The sequence below is a fragment of the Tachysurus vachellii genome, chromosome 23 (genome assembly GCF_030014155.1).
Source record: "Tachysurus vachellii isolate PV-2020 chromosome 23, HZAU_Pvac_v1, whole genome shotgun sequence".
In the NCBI taxonomy this organism is placed as follows: Eukaryota; Metazoa; Chordata; class Actinopteri; order Siluriformes; family Bagridae; genus Tachysurus; species Tachysurus vachellii.
In genome coordinates this window covers 17321579-17340404 of record NC_083482.1, presented here as the reverse complement: position 1 = coordinate 17340404, position 18826 = coordinate 17321579, and the positions used below count along the sequence as shown (strand labels likewise).

General features: G+C 39.8%; 1 protein-coding gene across 3 annotated transcripts in view; it reads left to right on the top strand.

Moving 5' to 3' along the window:
- The window catches only part of cdh11 (cadherin 11, type 2, OB-cadherin (osteoblast)), a 78722-nt gene extending 69868 nt beyond the window's left edge, over positions 1-8854 (top strand). For all 3 annotated transcript variants that reach the window (XM_060859346.1, XM_060859347.1, XM_060859348.1), the window contains exons 10-12: positions 777-894; positions 6608-6859; positions 7105-8854. In XM_060859346.1, the coding sequence (XP_060715329.1) occupies positions 777-894; positions 6608-6859; positions 7105-7604 (870 nt within the window). In that variant the 3' untranslated portion in view covers positions 7605-8854. The remainder of the gene's footprint in view (positions 1-776; positions 895-6607; positions 6860-7104) is intronic.
- Positions 8855-18826: the final 9972 nt, after the last annotated feature.

The following is an 18826-nucleotide window of genomic DNA, read 5'->3' as shown; positions in this document are numbered from 1 at the left end:
CTGTTCTGCGTATGTAGTAATGTGTAGAACGGAACACGCCACGGGTTCTCTGTAGGATCAAGTTCTCTGTAGGATCCTTTTAAGAACCTTTAAGTATTGATATATACAATGATAGGGATTTAAAATGGACTTTCAGACGACACTCTGTACAAATGTAAAGATATATCGTCGCTGTCAGACGGAATCCTCGTATCTCCAAAACCGTTATTTTTCAGGACATTAAAAAAACGCCGTACCTTATCTGCAGTACACAGGGTTTAGTCCGCGTTACAGTGGATTGTCTTGCGCTAAATTCCTGTCCTCAGACGAGCACCAGAACTAGCGGGGGTCAAGATTTTTTTTTCTTTGAGCCCAGTGTTTTGAAGACATTTACCTCAGAAGACGTGTTGATTCGTTGCGACTCTTCTTGAGGAGAAATATGCCGTGAAGCTCTCCCACGGAGTGAGGAAGAGGTGGACAGTTGAAGTGTCCAATGGAGTTATGAGATTTGCGCTCAAGCTATTTTCAAGACTTTAGATTGGTTAATAACTTGTAAAAATAACAGACCCACGTGGGGACTGACCAATAGCATGGATATGTGAAAAAATATGAAATTGACCAAATTTGGACATACGAGGTTTCCGCCCGACAGCGACGTTTTGTTTCTTTATTTGTTTTTTCTGCTTAGCACAAAAATATAAAAAGGCCAGAATTGGCATCTTTTCCTGAATAAAGTACTCGGTGTGTTTAAATCAGTGTGTGTTCTGACGTAACGTGCTGCTCGCTCGTGTCCACAGGCCATAAAGACGGTGAGCGCGGTGGATAAAGACGAGATGGCGCACCGGCAGCATTTCCACTTCAGTCTCTCTCCTAAAGTCGCCAATAACCACAACTTCTCTCTGAAGGACAACAGAGGTGAGAACATCATCGTCTCACACACACACACACACACACACACACACGTCCTCTTTACAGAGATGAACTCGGATCCTCTTGAAATACACTAAACACTTTTTTTTTTACGTTTTTTTTCACCACATCACCACATTCATCAGACAAACAACAGACCGTCTCACAGCGAGTCTCATCACACACACATCAGTAATTACTGCATGTAGCTTTTACACACATAATGTCCTTGTTACTACAATGAACTAAATACATACATTAATGCACATATTTCTAAAGCAGGAGAAAAAAAAACTATTTCAGAAAATGATTTGTTGCTTTTTACTTAAACTCCAAAGATCTGGATCTGAAGAACACGATGCCGAAATGTAGCTTGAGCTCGTGTTCGTTAAATTAATCATCTGATCTCAGAAAACAAATCAAAGCTACGACAAAGATTTTTTTTTTTTACCCACACAGTCGTGTCTTGTTACATCACACACACACGTTACACACTCGCTCGTGGCTGAGGTCAGTGTGCTCACACTTTCAGCCAAAAAAGGATTTGGATGCTTTGATTAAAATTTTATAAGAAATTGTGAAGTTCAGGCGTTGGAAACTTTTTAAAATTTAAAAAGAAAGAAAAAAAAAACTATTTATTTTTTTGGTTTATTTATAGTTTAGATTTATTTTATTTAATGTATTATTAGGAACCGATGTATATGGAATGTTTAATCTCAATTAATAACAATAATAATAATAATAATAATAATAATAATAATAATAATAATAATAATAATAATAATAGTTCATATTAAATTCATAGTAAATCCTATAGATTTGTATTAAATGATGTAATAATTAATAATCTATGTAATTATGTACATTTAATAGTTTAAAATTATTTTATAACTTTTGGACTATTAATTTATAATAATATTTAAAACAAATATTTGATGTTTCTTCGTATAAAATCCATTTTAACTGAAGGCTGATTTCCGGGATCATTAACTTCCTCTTTGAAGTGTGTGATGAAGTGCATGAGAGAAGTTCAGTGTCCTGAGCGTCGGTCCTGCAGGAGATAAACACCACTTAAATGGATCTTTTAAAATCTGAGATAAACCCTCTTTATAGACGCCTCTTTAGAGCGTCTGTAGAGCGACAGAAGAGAAGAAAGAAAGAGTGAGAGATCCTCCGTTTCTCTGTCTGTCTGATCTGTTATAATGAGAGCAGAGCGAACGCTGACCACATGACCGCCCGAGACAGACCGGGTCGCTCAGTCTGACCGTCATTATCACAGACTCTATCAGATATAATGGATGCAGGTTTGAAGTTTTCTCCTCTGGTGTTTCTCCTCCATGTTCCTCGTGTCCGGTGTGAAACCTTCAACTTCCTGTTATCACAGAGGTCAAATTAAAGTCAGCGGTGAACTCGACGTCCTGTTAACTCCATATGGAGAAGATTGAAGAGTTGGGTCACATGACCACTGAACCTTTAGCTCAAATTTTAATCCCAGGCAAATTCAGACACTTGTTCAATGTCAAAACAAAATTATAAATGAAAATGTATTTAAAAATATACAGTAAAGTGTTTAATAGATTAAAGGTGTGAGAGAGTTAGGATAGTCTATCATTTAGCTAGCTAGCATGTAGCTGCTTAGCTTTTTATTACGCTCATTTTTCTCTCATGTGGCATTAAATTATTCTGTTTCTATCAAAAGTAATTAAAGTCTCGACTCAGATTACACTCGTAAACATTAACGGAACATCCTACAGAAGCTACAGAAGCATTTTGTGCCAAGAGCACATAGATTTATATTTTTTATTCCTTAATTTAAAATGACATCAGAAATTATTAAATCGAATGAATACAAACTGGATTTCCACTTAAAATTAATTTCACTTGAAACTTTTATTTTAAAAATATTGTTAACATAATTTTTATTTTTTTAAGTTCAATTTTTTTTCTTGTATTTGCATAAATATAAATGTTTGCAGGTTTAAAATGTTTTTAAAATAATTAATTCATTCTATTCGGTTTGTATTTCACGAAAAACATGAACATTTTACAACCAAACAAACATAATGTAAAGAAATAAAATTACTGCTGATAACAAAAATAATATGATTATACCTCATTTATAATAAATGAACAATTCTAATAATAAAACTAATATTAAAAATATTTTTATATAAATAACTAATAATCATTTTAGAGCATCACATTTATATTGTGGGGTCACGGTGTCTTAGTGGTTAGCACGTTCGCCTCACACCTCCACGGTTGGGGGTTCGATTCCCGCCTCCACCTTGTGTGTGTGGAGTTTGCATGTTCTCCCCGTGCCTCGGGGGTTTCCTCCGGGTACTCCGGTTTCCTCCCCCGGTCCAAAGACATGCATGGTAGGTTGATTGGCATCTCTGGAAAATTGTCCGTAGTGTGTAATTGTGTGAGTGAATGAGAGTGTGTGTGTGTGTGTGCCCTGTGATGGGTTGGCACTCCGTCCAGGGTGTATCCTGCCTTGATGCCCGATGACACCTGAGATAGGCACAGGCTCCCCGTGACCCGAGGTAGTTCGGATAAGTGGTAGAAGATGAATGAGAGAGTAATTTATATTGTAGAAATGACATTTTTGAGCAGTGACGTGTGTCAGCTTTAATTATATATTCAAGTTTAAGACACAGAGAATATTCAGCGTGATATCGTTTGTACAGATGATTTGTACATCAGTCAGTAAGAATAATTAGGTGATTAATGGAGAGAAATCTGTCGGTGTATCTGCCCCTGGGTATCGAAGCCGAGCTCAGCAGCTCCTTATAACCCACCGAGTCCTCAGGTGAGACCCCCAGGAGCCGTTCCTTCCTTCCTGTTCTCAGTAAAGAGTCTGTGCTTTACAGAACCCACAGTGATCTTCCACAGAGAATATTATATAGAAAGCTAATAGATAAGTCGAGATTGATAGAGTGGTTATAGCGTGTCACGCCTTCTGAGCACTGAAGCCGTCTCATTAGAGCTCTGAAGACAACGACTCCACAGAGAGAGAAAATTACCGATCTGCAGGCCCCTAAATGAACTCGCTCCATCTTTCCTCCGAGCGTGTGACCTTGCGCTCTGGGAAAGTGTGCTGGCACTCATCCATCCACTTTCCCCCGCTGGAATAAAACCAATATGGCCTCCACTACTGTTGCTCTGATTACACTTCCAACAGCAGATGAATGTTCAGTTCGCTAATTTCTGCGTTCTGTGCCATTGACCCACACAAGCGCTTTTATAGCAGCAGCAGCAGCAGCTCTGTAACACTTATCATAAAACACTGATTCAGATCATTTTAACCTCAGTTATTAGCAATATAAACACTCTTTATGGAAATGGATCATTTTCATGGCTGGGGGTCGTACAGATTTTCTGACTGGTTGCGATGTAAAAGTGAATAAAGACACGATAAAGCTAATGAAAAGTGAGGCGCTTAGAGCGACGGAGATTAGATTAAGATCTGATGTTATTATTCTCACATATTACATCATGGGAAATTATTTTCATAGAGTTTCACAGATATCATTATGATCACAAACAAGACGTGATGGAATGACATTTTCACAACGATTACATTCTCGTATCAGAGGACTCATAATCGCATGATCACAAGGAATCAGAATCACTTTATCAATTCAATTCAATTCAATTCAAGTTTATTTGTATAGCGCTTTTTACAATGGACATTGTCACAAAGCAGCTTTACAGAACATAAACATAGAGCAGAAGATAAACATAAGGAGAAGTATAAAGAATTAATATAATAAAAATTCAAGATATAACAGTTCACAGTGTGTATGTATGTATGTATGTGTGTATGTGTATTTGTCCCCAATGAGCAAGTCTGAGGGCTCAGGCAGCAGTGGCAAGGAAAAACTCCCTTAGATGGTAAAGGAAGAAACCTTGAGAGGAACCAGACTCAAGGGGAACCTCATCCTCATCTGGGTGACACTAGATGGTGTGGTTACAAATATACAAGTATCACAGAGTCCAACTGGAGCCGGTAGATGTGTAGATGTCTCAGGGTTCTCACAGAGTCAGCCTTGTCTCAGTGGAGGTCCAAAAATCTCATCGCACGGAAGACGATCTTAGCATGGGTGTCTCAGCATGGGTAGAAAAAGAGAAGAGAAGAGCAGTGCAGAGGGATTAACATATCTGCTGTTCATAAGAATGTGCAAGTCTAGTGTAATAGTGCACAATATTATGGGATGTATTATGTGTACGTCTGACTAAAGAGATGAGTTTTCAATCTACATTTAAACTGTGAAAGTGAGTCTGAGCCCCGAACACTATCAGGAAGACTATTCCAGAGTTTGGGAGCTAAATAAGAAAACGCTCTACCACCTTTAGTAGACTTAGATATTCTGGGAACTACCAGAAGTCCTGAGTTTTGTGATCTCAGAGAGCGTGAAGGATTGTAACGTGTTAGAAGACTAGTTAGATACATGGGAGCTAAACCATTAAGAGCCTTGTACGTAAGTAGCAGCAGTTTGTAATCAATTCTAAACTTAACAGGTAGCCAGTGTAGAGATGATAAAATTGGGGTTATATGGTCATACTTTCTTGTCCTAGTGAGAACTCTGGCAGCTGCATTTTGGACTAACTGTAGCCTATTTATTAAAGATGCAGGACAACCACCTAGTGATGCATTACAATAGTCCAGTCTAGAGGTCATGAAAGTGTGAACTAGCTTCTCAGCATCAGATACAGACAGGATGTTTCTCAGCTTGGTAATATTTCTAAGGTGAAGAAGGCTGTGTTTGTAATATGGTGATATGATTTTAAAGACAAGTTACTGTCTAATAAACACCAGGTCTTTCACTGTCGAGCTACTAGTAACAGAACATCCCTCTAAATGGAAGTTAAAGTGTGAGAGTTTCTGTGTACTGATTATCAAAGGAATCAGAATCACATTATCACAAAGAATCAGAATCACTTTATCAAAGGAATCAGAATTCAGATGATCAGAAACATATGAATCAACTAACATAAAAACAAAAAAAAAACACAATTAAAAGAATAAAGACCTGTTCTTATTGCTCTGATAATATAATTCTGATTTATTGTTTCTGTTCTTTCTGATAGAAGTGAAATTTGTCTCAAGGAAATTGATCAGACAGATGGACAAAATATACAGATAGTAGAAATGATGCAAAAACAATGTAAAGAGTGTGAATGTTTATGTAAAATCTAGCATTATTGTTTATATTCACACCTTAATGTATTTAACCTTCCTGTATTTGTACACAAATGAATACACACCAGGGGTCACGGTGGCTTAGTGGTTAACACGTTCGCCTCACACCTCCAGGGTTGGGGGTTCGATTCCCACCTCCACCTTGTGTGTGTGGAGTTTGCATGTTCTCCCCGTGCCTCGGGGGTTTCCTCCGGGTACTCCGGTTTCCTCCCCCGGTCCAAAGACATGCATGGTAGGTTGATTGGCATCTCTGGAAAATTGTCCCTGGTGTGTGAGTGCGTGAGTGAATGAGTGTGTGTGTGTGTGCCCTGTGATGGGTTGGCACTCCGTCCAGGATGTATCCTGTCTTGATGCTTAATGACGCCTGAGATAGGCACAGGCTCCCCGTGACCCGAGGTAGTTCAGATAAGCGGTAGAAGATGAGTGAGTGAATAATAAATACACACCATGCCTCATAATGCTGCTGCCTCTGTTCAGTGCACTGAGTCTGTAGTTTCTTGCTGAACTCTACAGACAGTACGGCTACGGTGGTGGTGATCCGGAGAGGTTTCAGCAGGATGACCCAAGACGTTTACGCTCTGCCCATCGAGATCAGCGATAACGGCGTCCCTCCTCTCAGCAGCACCAACACACTCCTGATCCGAGTGTGCAGCTGTGACGCCAAACACACCATCCTGTCCTGTAACGTGGAGCCGTTGTTCCTGCCAGCAGGCCTCAGCACCGGAGCGCTCATCGCCATCCTCGCCTGCATCGTCATCCTGCTCGGTAACACTTGCCACACCACCACCCCCAAACACACCGCCAAACACACCACCAAACACACATGTCTTCAGTGGTACTTATTTACACCCTTTCTCTGATCCTGAAGGGATTTGCTGAATTGACTCCACCCACTGTTATATACATAAACACAGAAACGCCCCTAAGTTATTTACTGATTCATTCATTGTTCAGGTTTTAAATAAATAAATATATATATAAATATTTTCTAAAGTGATGTTGTTCTTCAGCGATTGTGGTGCTCTTCGTGGCTCTGCGCCGGCAGAAGAAGGAGCCTTTGATCGTGTTTGAGGAGGAGGACATTCGCGAGAACATCATCACATATGATGACGAGGGCGGCGGTGAGGAGGACACGGAGGCGTTCGACATCGCCACTCTGCAGAACCCCGACGGCATCAACGGCTTCCTGCCTCGCAAAGACATCAAACCCGAGCTGAGCTACAGCGTCCGCGCCGGACTCAGACCCGCCGGCAACGGCGTCGATGTGGACGAGTTCATCAAGACGCGAGTGTGCGATGCCGACAACGACCCGACGGCCCCCCCGTACGACTCCATCCAGGTGTACGGCTACGAGGGGCGGGGCTCCATCGCCGGCTCTCTGAGCTCGCTGGAAACGGTGACCACAGATTCAGACCTGGACTACGACTACCTCCAGAACTGGGGGCCGCGTTTCAAAAAACTGGCCGATCTGTACGGCACCAAAGACTTGGCACCCGAAGACAACTCTTAACGACAGATCACATTCGTCTTTGCAAAAAAAATAACCCCGCCCACACAAAACCCCTCCCCTCCCCCTCCCCTCTTCCATCACTTCCACTAACGACGTGTGCTGTGTGACGTTTACTATAAGCAATTCCACGACTTTCATCTATTTAGGTTGTTTTTTGTTCCTGTATACGGCGAGTATACCGTTAGGAATCTTTTATGTAGGCGTGATCGGAACAGATGGAGCAGATTTTAAAAAAATGTAGAAAAAAATTAGAAAATGAATTCAAACACATATATATAAAAAACAACAACTACAAAAAACACAAAAAAGAAACACCTTCGTTACGGGACGTACGGAAAGTCAAAGCAGCGTATGAGGGACGCGACGGAGTCGATGCTGATGGCTGATACTGTGAACGAGCTCACGCCGGAGAGAGAAAATAAACAGTTGCCTTATTCACAAAACACACAGAAATACGTCAGCGATCTGAGAGGTGTCCCTCATCAACAGCGCCTCCATCAGGACATCGGAGGACCGGCCCAAAACTCCGCTTATTTTATATTATTATTATTATTATTATTATTATTATTATTATTATTATTATTATTATTATTATTATTGTTTTTTATTATTATTTTTTATTTTATTTTATTTTTACTTTCATCTGTATTATCTCTCTTACACAGAAATAAGAAAAACATGAACAATATTAATAAAAAAAATCTCCCTGATGAACAGTTAAGCAGAAAGACACGTGAGCTCGGAAAAACCGCCTTAAATCATGGACACTCTCGCAGCGCAGTGCATTTCTTTTATAAAACCCAAAACTATATCCTAAAACCAACTAAACCCATATAACCTGTGTACAGTACCAGTGTGCAGATATGTCTCGAGGATCAAACTCACGCCTACCTGTTTCACTTACGTCTTTTTATTACGGTTATTATTTTATTATGATATAATTATTATGACTATCATTATTTTCAACGTCTTCATTTTTTTTTCCTTTTCTTTAATATTTTTGGCGTATTTTATTCTCCCTTGTGAGAAAAATAGCAATCTGTCCTGTCGCAGTGAAAGAACGGCTAATTTCTATGTCGATTTTATGGTAACTATTTGTACAATTTTAAAAGTTCTTATTTTAGTATACATACAAATATCAGTATTTCGACATGTAAGAAACTGTTACAGCATCACACTTATATTTTATGAACATTGTACTGTTGCTTTATTATGTGCTTCAATCTACGAAGCAGAAAAACTTTGAAATAAATGCTCTTTTTATAAAATAAACAAATGGTCCAGATAAATCTCACACACACATACACACACACAGACACACACAAACACATACACACACAGACACACACACATACACACAAACACACAAAGACACACACACACACAGACACACAGACACAAACACATACACACAGACACACACACACCACACAGACACACACACAGACACACACAAACACATACACACACAAACACACATACAGTACAGACACACACACAGACACACAGACACATACAGTACACACACAGACACACACACACAGACAGACACACACACACACAGACACACACAAACACATACACACACATATATACACACATACACAGACACACACACAGACACACGCACACAGACAGACACACACATACATACACATACACAGACACACATACACACACACCCACAGACACACACACACATACACACACACAGACAAACGCAAACATACACACAAACACATACTGTACACACACAGACAGACACACCCACACACAGACACACACACATACACACAAACACACACAGACACACACACAAACACACACACAGACACACATACACACACAGACACACACAAACACATACACACAAACACATACACACACAAACACATACAGTACAGACACACACACAGACACACAGACACATACAGTACACACACAGACACACACACACAGACAGACACACACACACACAGACACACACAAACACACACATATATACACACATACACAGACACACACACAGACACACGCACACAGACAGACACACACATACATACACACACACAGACACACACATACACAGACACACATACACACACACCCACAGACACACACACACATACACACACACAGACAAACGCAAACATACACACAAACACATACTGTACACACACAGACAGACACACCCACACACAGACACACACACATACACACAAACACACACAGACACACACACAAACACACACACAGACACACATACACACACAGACACACACAAACACATACACACACACACACAAACACATACAGTACAGACACACACACAGACACACAGACACATACAGTACACACACAGACACACACACACAGACAGACACACACACACACAGACACACACAAACACATACACACACATATATACACACATACACAGACACACACAGACACACGCACACAGACAGACACACACACACATACACACACACAGACACACGCACACATACACACACACACATACTGTACACACAGACACAAACACACAGATCAAATTGCTGTAAATTCTGTAGTAATCTTTTACTATAAATAAAAACATACAGTAGATGTAGTCTATTCTGATCTATTTTATTTTTTCTAATCCAAAATCAAAATTTCTTTGTCATATAAACAACCAGATACAGAACATGTAGTAAAAAAAGTGGAATAACAAGTTTTATATTATATTATATTATATTATATTATATTATATTATATTATATTATATGTTTATTTTCTGCTGTTTGTACACAAAGGTGGAAAAACGACACCATTTGCTGTATATTTCAGAAACCAGCGTAATGTTCCTGCTGTTTTCCTGCAGTGTGTCTTACTTCCATGTGTCTTACTGAGAGAAAGAGAAGAAAAGCAAAGCTGGAGGTTTGAACGTGCGTGCAGTGTTTGGGAGGAATAACACACACACACACACACACACACACACACACACACAGGAGTGTATGTGAGAGACTGTACAGCAGTGGGTCTGTCCTTTGTCCGTCACCAGGGAGTTCCACATCGACTCTCTCTGAGGGACGCTGCATGTTGAAAGGTCAGCTTGCACTTTGTTAAGAAAAAAAAACCCAAAAAAACAACAGACTGAGAGAATTGAACCCGGCCGCTGATTTCCCGCCGGACATCAGGCGGTAAACAGACGAGTGTCACCACAGGCTCTGCTCTATTACTTCCTGCTCCTGCACGACTCCATCTGTGTGCTAAGTGAAGGCCGTGAAGTGGCCTCTGATGAGGAGCTAGCGTAGCCGTTAGCACCTCTCCGGGTTCCTGTGCTGTTTACTTCTTATTAATGTTCTGACTCAAGGTCATTACTTTAGACGTTACAGTGACGTACCGCCGGAGCGCAGACTTTAAAACTCCCCGGAGCTCCATTTCTTTGTTTAGAGGAAAATTATATATTTTGTTGTCATCAAAAAACGACCTTTTTATTTATTTTATTTATTTATTTATTTATTTATAATATTTTTTGCTGTAAAATAGTAAAATGACAAATATGTGTAATAAAAACATATTTATGTTTCTTATCATTATGATTAATTGCAGACCACAGTCATGATCTTTAAATGAATTAATTAAATTTATTAATTTCCCTGAAACAGATTATAAAGATTTATTATCATTTAAACAGAAAAATGAAAAAACATTTCATATTGTTATAATTGTCACATTCCATAAATACATTTGTGTTTAATAAACACGACGTGAAAAAAGTGTAATAGTGTAAATAAAGATTACAATAAAAACACATTCAAACTGAATAAACTAAAACATTTATTAAAATCTTATGTAACATAAAATGTTTATTTAATTAATTAAATAAATAAATAAATAAACGACTGTGTATCTGAAGGTGTAATCCACACACGTGAGTTAAGGTCACTGATTTTTTTTTTAATTCTTCAGTGATAAAAAATGACTTCCAAACAGCGACGTCCTCAGCCGAGCAGAAGGGCCACGCGACTTCCATGGCCGAGCTGAAGGGCCGAGCGATATCCTCAGCCGAGCTGAAGGGCCGAATGACGTCACAGCCGAGCTGAAGGGCCGAGCGATATCCACAGCCGAGCTGAAGGGCCGAACGCAACCCCGACACACCGCAGCCAGCTCACGTCCTGATGACCAAGGGTGGGAGGGTGGGAAGGTCCATCGCCCTGGGCCTGCAGCACCCCCCGCGGAAGAAGTGAAGCGACGCCCTCCTCGGACGGAACCGGAACTGGAGCGACGTCCTTCACCGAAAAAAGGGCGGGGCGATGCCGCAGGGCACCAAAAAACAAAAAAGGAGCAAAAACGGGTTGGTGACATCCTCCGCGACGGAAGTGAGGCGACGACCGCTTCGGACGGAACCGAAAGTGGAGCGGCGTCCCTCACCGGAAAAAGGGCGGAGCGATGTCACCGAGAAAAGAAAAAAAAAGGACCTGAAGGACTGGCGGAACAGTCCAAGGGGATGAAGATAAAAAGCCGGTCCGAGCTGGAAGCTATCCTGCTGGGTCTGCTGGGTTTTAAGGCGGCTCATTCTGTCACAAGAGGGCTTCTCAGCTACCGCCACATAGACCTCTGTCACAACCGGGGACGGAAGGAGACAGACCCGTACGCAGGATAGCTTCAAACGAGGGGGGTTTAATAAACACAGGAAGACATAGACAGAAATGACAATAACTAAATAATACAAAGACGACATTTAACAAAGACTAGACATGACGAGGGGAAACGTAACTAATGAGCCGCGCTGCATTCAGCAACGCGGCTAACTTAAATACAGTCAAGACAATGATGATAATAAGGAGCAGGTGTGGTGACAGGGAGGAGCAGACGAAGGCGGGGCAGACACGTGACGAGGAACAACAACAACAGCACATGGCCAAAAGTCCGGGCTGAGTCCTGACACAAACATATGCAGTGTTTATAATGCTACTATTCACCTACATAAGCCTTGACTTATCTTAGATTCTAAAAGCTAAATCTTGAATATTAAAAAAAAAAACGCTTGATTCCATCTCGACTCCACTGCCGTTTCTGCTCCAGAGAGGGATTCGTATTTCTGACAGGTGACATAAGGCTGTTATGATGCTTCGGGACGAGATATCCGTTGACTTTGTAGCTCAGAGAGACATAATGCTAACCGTTATTACTGAACTGAATCTCGATCTTTCCTGGTGAACTGTGTTCCACTGTGGACATGTGGCTGATGCTAGTCAAATAAAAACCCACATAATCCGTCGTTCAGCCGTATGAAGTCCCGCTCATGCTCATGAATGCTAGCTGCGCTCTAATGCTAGTCAGTATTTGCTAGGTGAAGCTGGAGTATTCTCCTGTACACGGATGCAGCTGTAGCATGTTACAGTATTTCCTGTTCAGTGCTAATTCCAGTCGCTAGTCGTTGTCTGTTGGTTTTTCTAATGAAATTATTAAAGCTAGTCTTTATTTGCTGAGTGACTTTATTTAGATCTTCACCATATGCAGCTTATGTTAGTCATTATTTAATGCTTTGTGTTATTTGGTGCTATTCTTTATTTCACACTCTCACAATTTGTTAGTAGTTGATGATAATTATTATAATGAAATCTGCTTGTCTGTTTCATTAAGCACTGGATTTGCTTCCGCTTCATGCAGCTGATGCTAGTTTACGTTACGTTATGTGTTTATGCTAACATCATTCTCTCAAAGTGATCAGGTGATAATCCTGATCTCTGAATACATCGAGTCTCCTGCGCTCTCTCTCTCTCTCTCTCTCTCTCTCTCTCTCTCTCTCTCTTTCTCTCTCTGTCTGTCACTCTCTCTCTCTCTCTCTCTCTCTCTCTCTCTCTCTCTCTCTCTCTCTCTCTCTCTCTCTCTCTCTCTCTCTCTCTCTCTCTCTCTCTGTCTGTCACTCTTTCTATCTCTCTCTCTGTCTGTCACTCTCTCTCTCTTTCTCTCTCTGTCACTCTTTCTATCTCTCTCTCTGTCTGTCACTCTCTCTCTCTCTCTCTCTCTCTCTCTCTCTCTCTCTCTCTCTCTCTCTCTCTCTCTCTCTCTCTCTCTCTCTCTGTCTGTCTCTCTTTCTATCTCTCTCTCTGTCTGTCACTCTCTCTCTCTCTCTCTCTCTCTCTCTCTGTCTGTCACTCTTTCTCTCTCTCTTTCTCTCTCTGTCTGTCACTCTCTCTCTCTGATACGCTCTCTCTCTCTCTCTCTCTCTCTCTCTCTCTCTCTCTCTCTCTCTCTCTCTGTATGCAAAAGTGACCCTTTTCACCTCTATGTTGTAAAGGACGGAGGAGAGGAGCGGCGGGCTTCAGGACTGTCTCTTATCTCAAGGATCCATAAGAAAGTGTCAGATTCTTCCTCAGGATCGTGGGATCGATTGTTTCTTCTTAACAGACATTACAGCGTGGGCTGGAGGACGCTGCTGAGTCTGAGGTGGGATAAAGATACGAACCCAATGAAAAATTCAGCATCTAGCTCTCAGACTCAGAGACTTGAGCAGAACAACACACACATCACACTTTCTACAGTCTGTATCTCCTTAATAAAAAGGTTTTTAAAGACATATGGTCAGTGTGATGATGGGGAACTCAGGCACATACTGTAGCTTATATGAGACTGAGGCAGGGACAAAGAGTAAGGTGACAGGAAATTACACACTAAGACATAATAAACACTTCCTGTTTGAGAGGTGGGGTGTATGATGTATGAATATGAAAGCCAAGCCCTTGACATTCCCAGTGAGAGAATCTGGAAGTGTGTTTAATCAGTGTGTGTGTTGTGATGCTCGGTGTGTGTGACTGTGTGTGTGTGTGTCTGTGTGTGACTGATATCTCTGTACATCTGCTCTAACCACACGTTCTCATCGTTTATCTCTCCTCCACCACTCCACCTCCTCTCCACCTCTCCTCCTCCTCCTCCTCCACCTCATCTCTCCACCGCTGAGTAAATTGTGAAGAAGCGACATGACAGCTACATGAAATCCAACCGAAGACCAAATGGCTCCAGCAAACCACCAGCTGAAACCAGATAGTGCTAATAGTGCATTAACACCGCAGAGCAGCTCTTTAAATAACGCTGTCACTTTCCTGCATCGATTCCTCTCGTCTTTCTGTCCTTCCTCCTTTTCTCTTCCTGGACTCGGTGATTTAGCGTGATCAGGAGTCCAGTTCTGTATCATGAGTGTACGTATTTTATCCAGGACTGCGGTGAAGTTCTGGATTCTGATTGTACAGAAGATTAATAAACATTAAAAGAGAACAGTGTAAATGTTGCTATGGTGACGCTTTCTGTAAGGAGGAATGTGTTGATGTAATGTATATAGAAGGAGTCTCCAGTGTCAGGCATAAAGCATGACCTCATTCTTTAATGAATGAACTCTAATGACTGTCAGTAAATGAGAGTTATTAACCAGCACAGACTGGTACCAGTAGCTCAGCCCTGTGTGATCATCCCACTGCTCTGGTGTTGATGGTGTTCCTTTGACAGCATGATGTCACAAAATGTTCCAGTACACTGATAAATACATTCAGGAAGTTATAACACTTCTATATTTTACATTTTATGTATTTTACTTATCTGATTATTTGATTACAGACAAAACTGCGACTTCTTTCTAACTGCAGCTAGTACCGGTTGGTCGGTCGGTTTGTTTCCATGGCAACATGCAACAATCTCTTCAGATGTGGCTTCATTGGGAGTTATTAATATTGAAAATGAATTATTTTCATTGTCAAATCAAAAATGCTCAGATGTGTTGTGTCTTAATTAAAGGAATAATAATGATTATTATAATACTGTATTATATTAATGAAAATAAATGATGTCACAATCATGTGATGAATATCAGCTCATCGCTGATTACCTGTGATTACCTGCGATCAAGTGCAATCAACTGTTCGTACACGTGATTACCTGTGATTACCTGTTCTTATCTGTTCTTATCTGTTCTTATCTGTTCTTATCTGTTCTTACCTGTGATTACCTGTTCTTATCTGTTCTTATCTGTGATTACCTGTGATTACCTGTGATTACCTGTGATTATCTGTGATTACCTGTTCTTATCTGTTCTTATCTGTTCTTACCTGTGATTACCTGTGATTACCTGTGATTATCTGTGATTACCTGTTCTTATCTGTTCTTATCTGTTCTTACCTGTTCTTACCTGTGATTACCTGTGATTACCTGTGATTACCTGTTCTTATCTGTTCTTATCTGTGATTACCTGTGATTACCTGTGATTACCTGTGATTACCTGCGATCAAGTGCAATCAACTGTTCTTACACGTGATTACCTGTGATTACCTGTGATTACCTGTGATTATCTGTGATTACCTGTTCTTATCTGTTCTTATCTGTTCTTATCTGTGATTACCTGTGATTACCTGTGATTACCTGTGATTACCTGTTCTTATCTGTTCTTACCTGTGATTACCTGTGATTACCTGTGATTACCTGTGACTAACAGTGATGAACTGTGATCAATTGTGATCACCTGTGATTCCAGGTGGTTACCTGTGACTGCTGGTGTGTCACAGAGCTCTTGCTTGTGAGATATTTCTTCATGTTTATCTCCAGTATTAAGCGAATATGTATGTGAGATTTTTTTTATACCTTATTACAGAAATGCTATAAAACATTTATAATGGTTTATAAGTGGTGTTTGAGCCAAAAACATACATGAAACATTTACTGCTAACAAGCTGCTAGTGTAGAGTTAGACACACCCACTGGGGCAGGATGTGTACATTCTATAAAAGTTAATAATTAATGATAAAACTTTATGAGTTATTAATAAATACTTTTTTTCTGGACATGATGGAGTGAAACCTCCAGAAGAGAATATCTCCAAAAACCAATGTTTGTATTTTTTTCTTCAGTCAATTACAAAAGAACAATTTTTATTACATATTGGACGTCACTAGAAATCGGTCATCCAGGATAAATGACACCGATCCTTCAAGTTCAAACACCCAGACGGATAAAAACACCTCCACCCCTTCTTTTTTCCCTCATGGATATAGTTCTGTTTTTTTTTCACTCGCTAGAGGACAAAAAAAGCGAGGAGTAGGAAAATAAATAAATAAAGAATAGGAAAGTTCAGCTCGGTGTGTGATTTATGGCGTGTCAGAGCGGAGCAGCAGTAGCTTAGCGTCCATAATTCACAGCAGAAACCTTGCGAAGCTTCAGGGCCGTATTGCTTTTCTGTCCCTCAGCCGTGGAGGAGGGGATAAATCTCCAGCGCAGATCAGACATTTCTCCTTCCAGATTCATACAGAACACTCAACACTGTCGCAAGTGTGAGACGCTGAGAAAAAAAACTGAACCTAAACCCGTATCAGACACTTCTGCTGCTGCGAGTCCAATTTTAGGCTCCAGAAGTCTGAAGTCTCCAGAGATCTAGAACTGTAAGAATCTTAAAGCCTGTAGTAACACAGGCAGCTTTCAGGAGCGAGATGATTAATGTCAGATCTTAGTCATTAATATGTGTGAGTATGTGTGTGTGTGTGTGTGTGAGTGTGTGTGTTTGTGTATGTGTGTGTGAGTGTGTGTGAGTATGTGTGTGTGTATGTGTGTGTGTGTGTTTGTGTGTGCCTTTGTGTGTATGTGTATATGTGTGTATGTGTGTATATGTGTGTGTGTGGGTGTATGTGTGTGTGTGTGTTTGAGTATGTGTGTGTGTGTATGTGTGAGTGTGTGTGTGTTTGTGTGTGCCTTTGTGTGTGTGTGTTGGTTTATGTGTGTGTGTGCGTTTGTGTGTATGTGTGTGTGCGTGTGTGTGTGTGTATTATAGAGATGTAAAGAAGACTCTTAATTGTCATTACAGTTTTAGTAGCAACTCAGAACAGAGCATTTATCTATCTACAGTTGTATGCAAAAGTTTAGGCACCCCTGACAATTTCCATGATTTTCATTTATTATAAATATTTGGACGCTGACAGCTTCTATCTCTGCCATAACTTTTTGTAACCTTCCCCTAAACCATAATGTTGAACAATCTTTGTTTTCAGGTCATTTCAGAGCTGTTTTCAGGCCTCCATGTTGCCACTCTTCAGAGGAGAGACAAACAGAACAACAACTTGTAATTGGCTTTAAATCGCTTTACTCATGATTAGATGAACCTGTCTATAAAGTTCAAGGCTTAATGAGCCACCAAACCAATTGTGTGTTCTGTTTAATCAGTGCTATAGTACTGTAAGTAGTTACAGCTATTCAAATCAACAAAATGGCGACCAAATTTATGCCCCTGTCTAATTTAGTTTTGATTCATATTGAGCATTTTCTGTTAATCCAATAAACCTCATGTCACTACTGAAATATTACTGAAGTGTCCTTCAGTTATTTAATAGATCAAAATGAAACACACAAATATTTATAAATGAACATCATGGAAATTGTCAGGGGTGCCTAAACTTTTGAATATGACTCTATCTATCTATCTATCTATCTATCTATCTATCTATCTATCTATCTATCTATCTATCTATATTGCATTCAGTTTATTTATTAGATTTAGTAAAGGGAAAATGAAAAAAAAATAGAAGCATAAATGAAAGAATTAATAAATAAAAACATTATCTGATGTTTTGGAAAATTTCCATAATCTATCTATCTATCTATCTATCTATCTATCTATCTATCTATCTATCTATCTATTTATTTGTATATTTATTTATATATATATTTTTATTTTACATTATACACCATTTGTTTATTTTAAGAGTGTTAATGTTGAAATGATGATGATGATGATGAAGATGATGATGATGATGATGATGATGCAGTGGAATAAATCTGTTTTATTGGTTTTGATAAAGCTCTAAAGTTAAACCCCTTCCAGCATGTCGAGTGCACTGGAAACCATTAAAACTCTTAAAAACAACTGCATTTATTTACTTGGTGTCAGAGATTTGAACCCTGTGTGTGAAGTGTGTGAAGTGTGTGAAGTGTGTGGGTTTGTGGATCTGAGGAACTGCTCACTGTGTCACGATGAGATAAATAACGTTGGAATAAAATGAATATATAGAAGGTTAAATGTTCATCTGTTTAATGGTTGTAGAATGAACGCAGCACATGGTCATGTTAAATAAAATAATAATTACAATACGGAGCTCATTACAGTGGACACGTGTAGAGCTTACAGAATATAATAATTATATAATAATAATATAATAAATGATTTATATTTTAATAAATAAATATATACGAGTTGTCTTGTA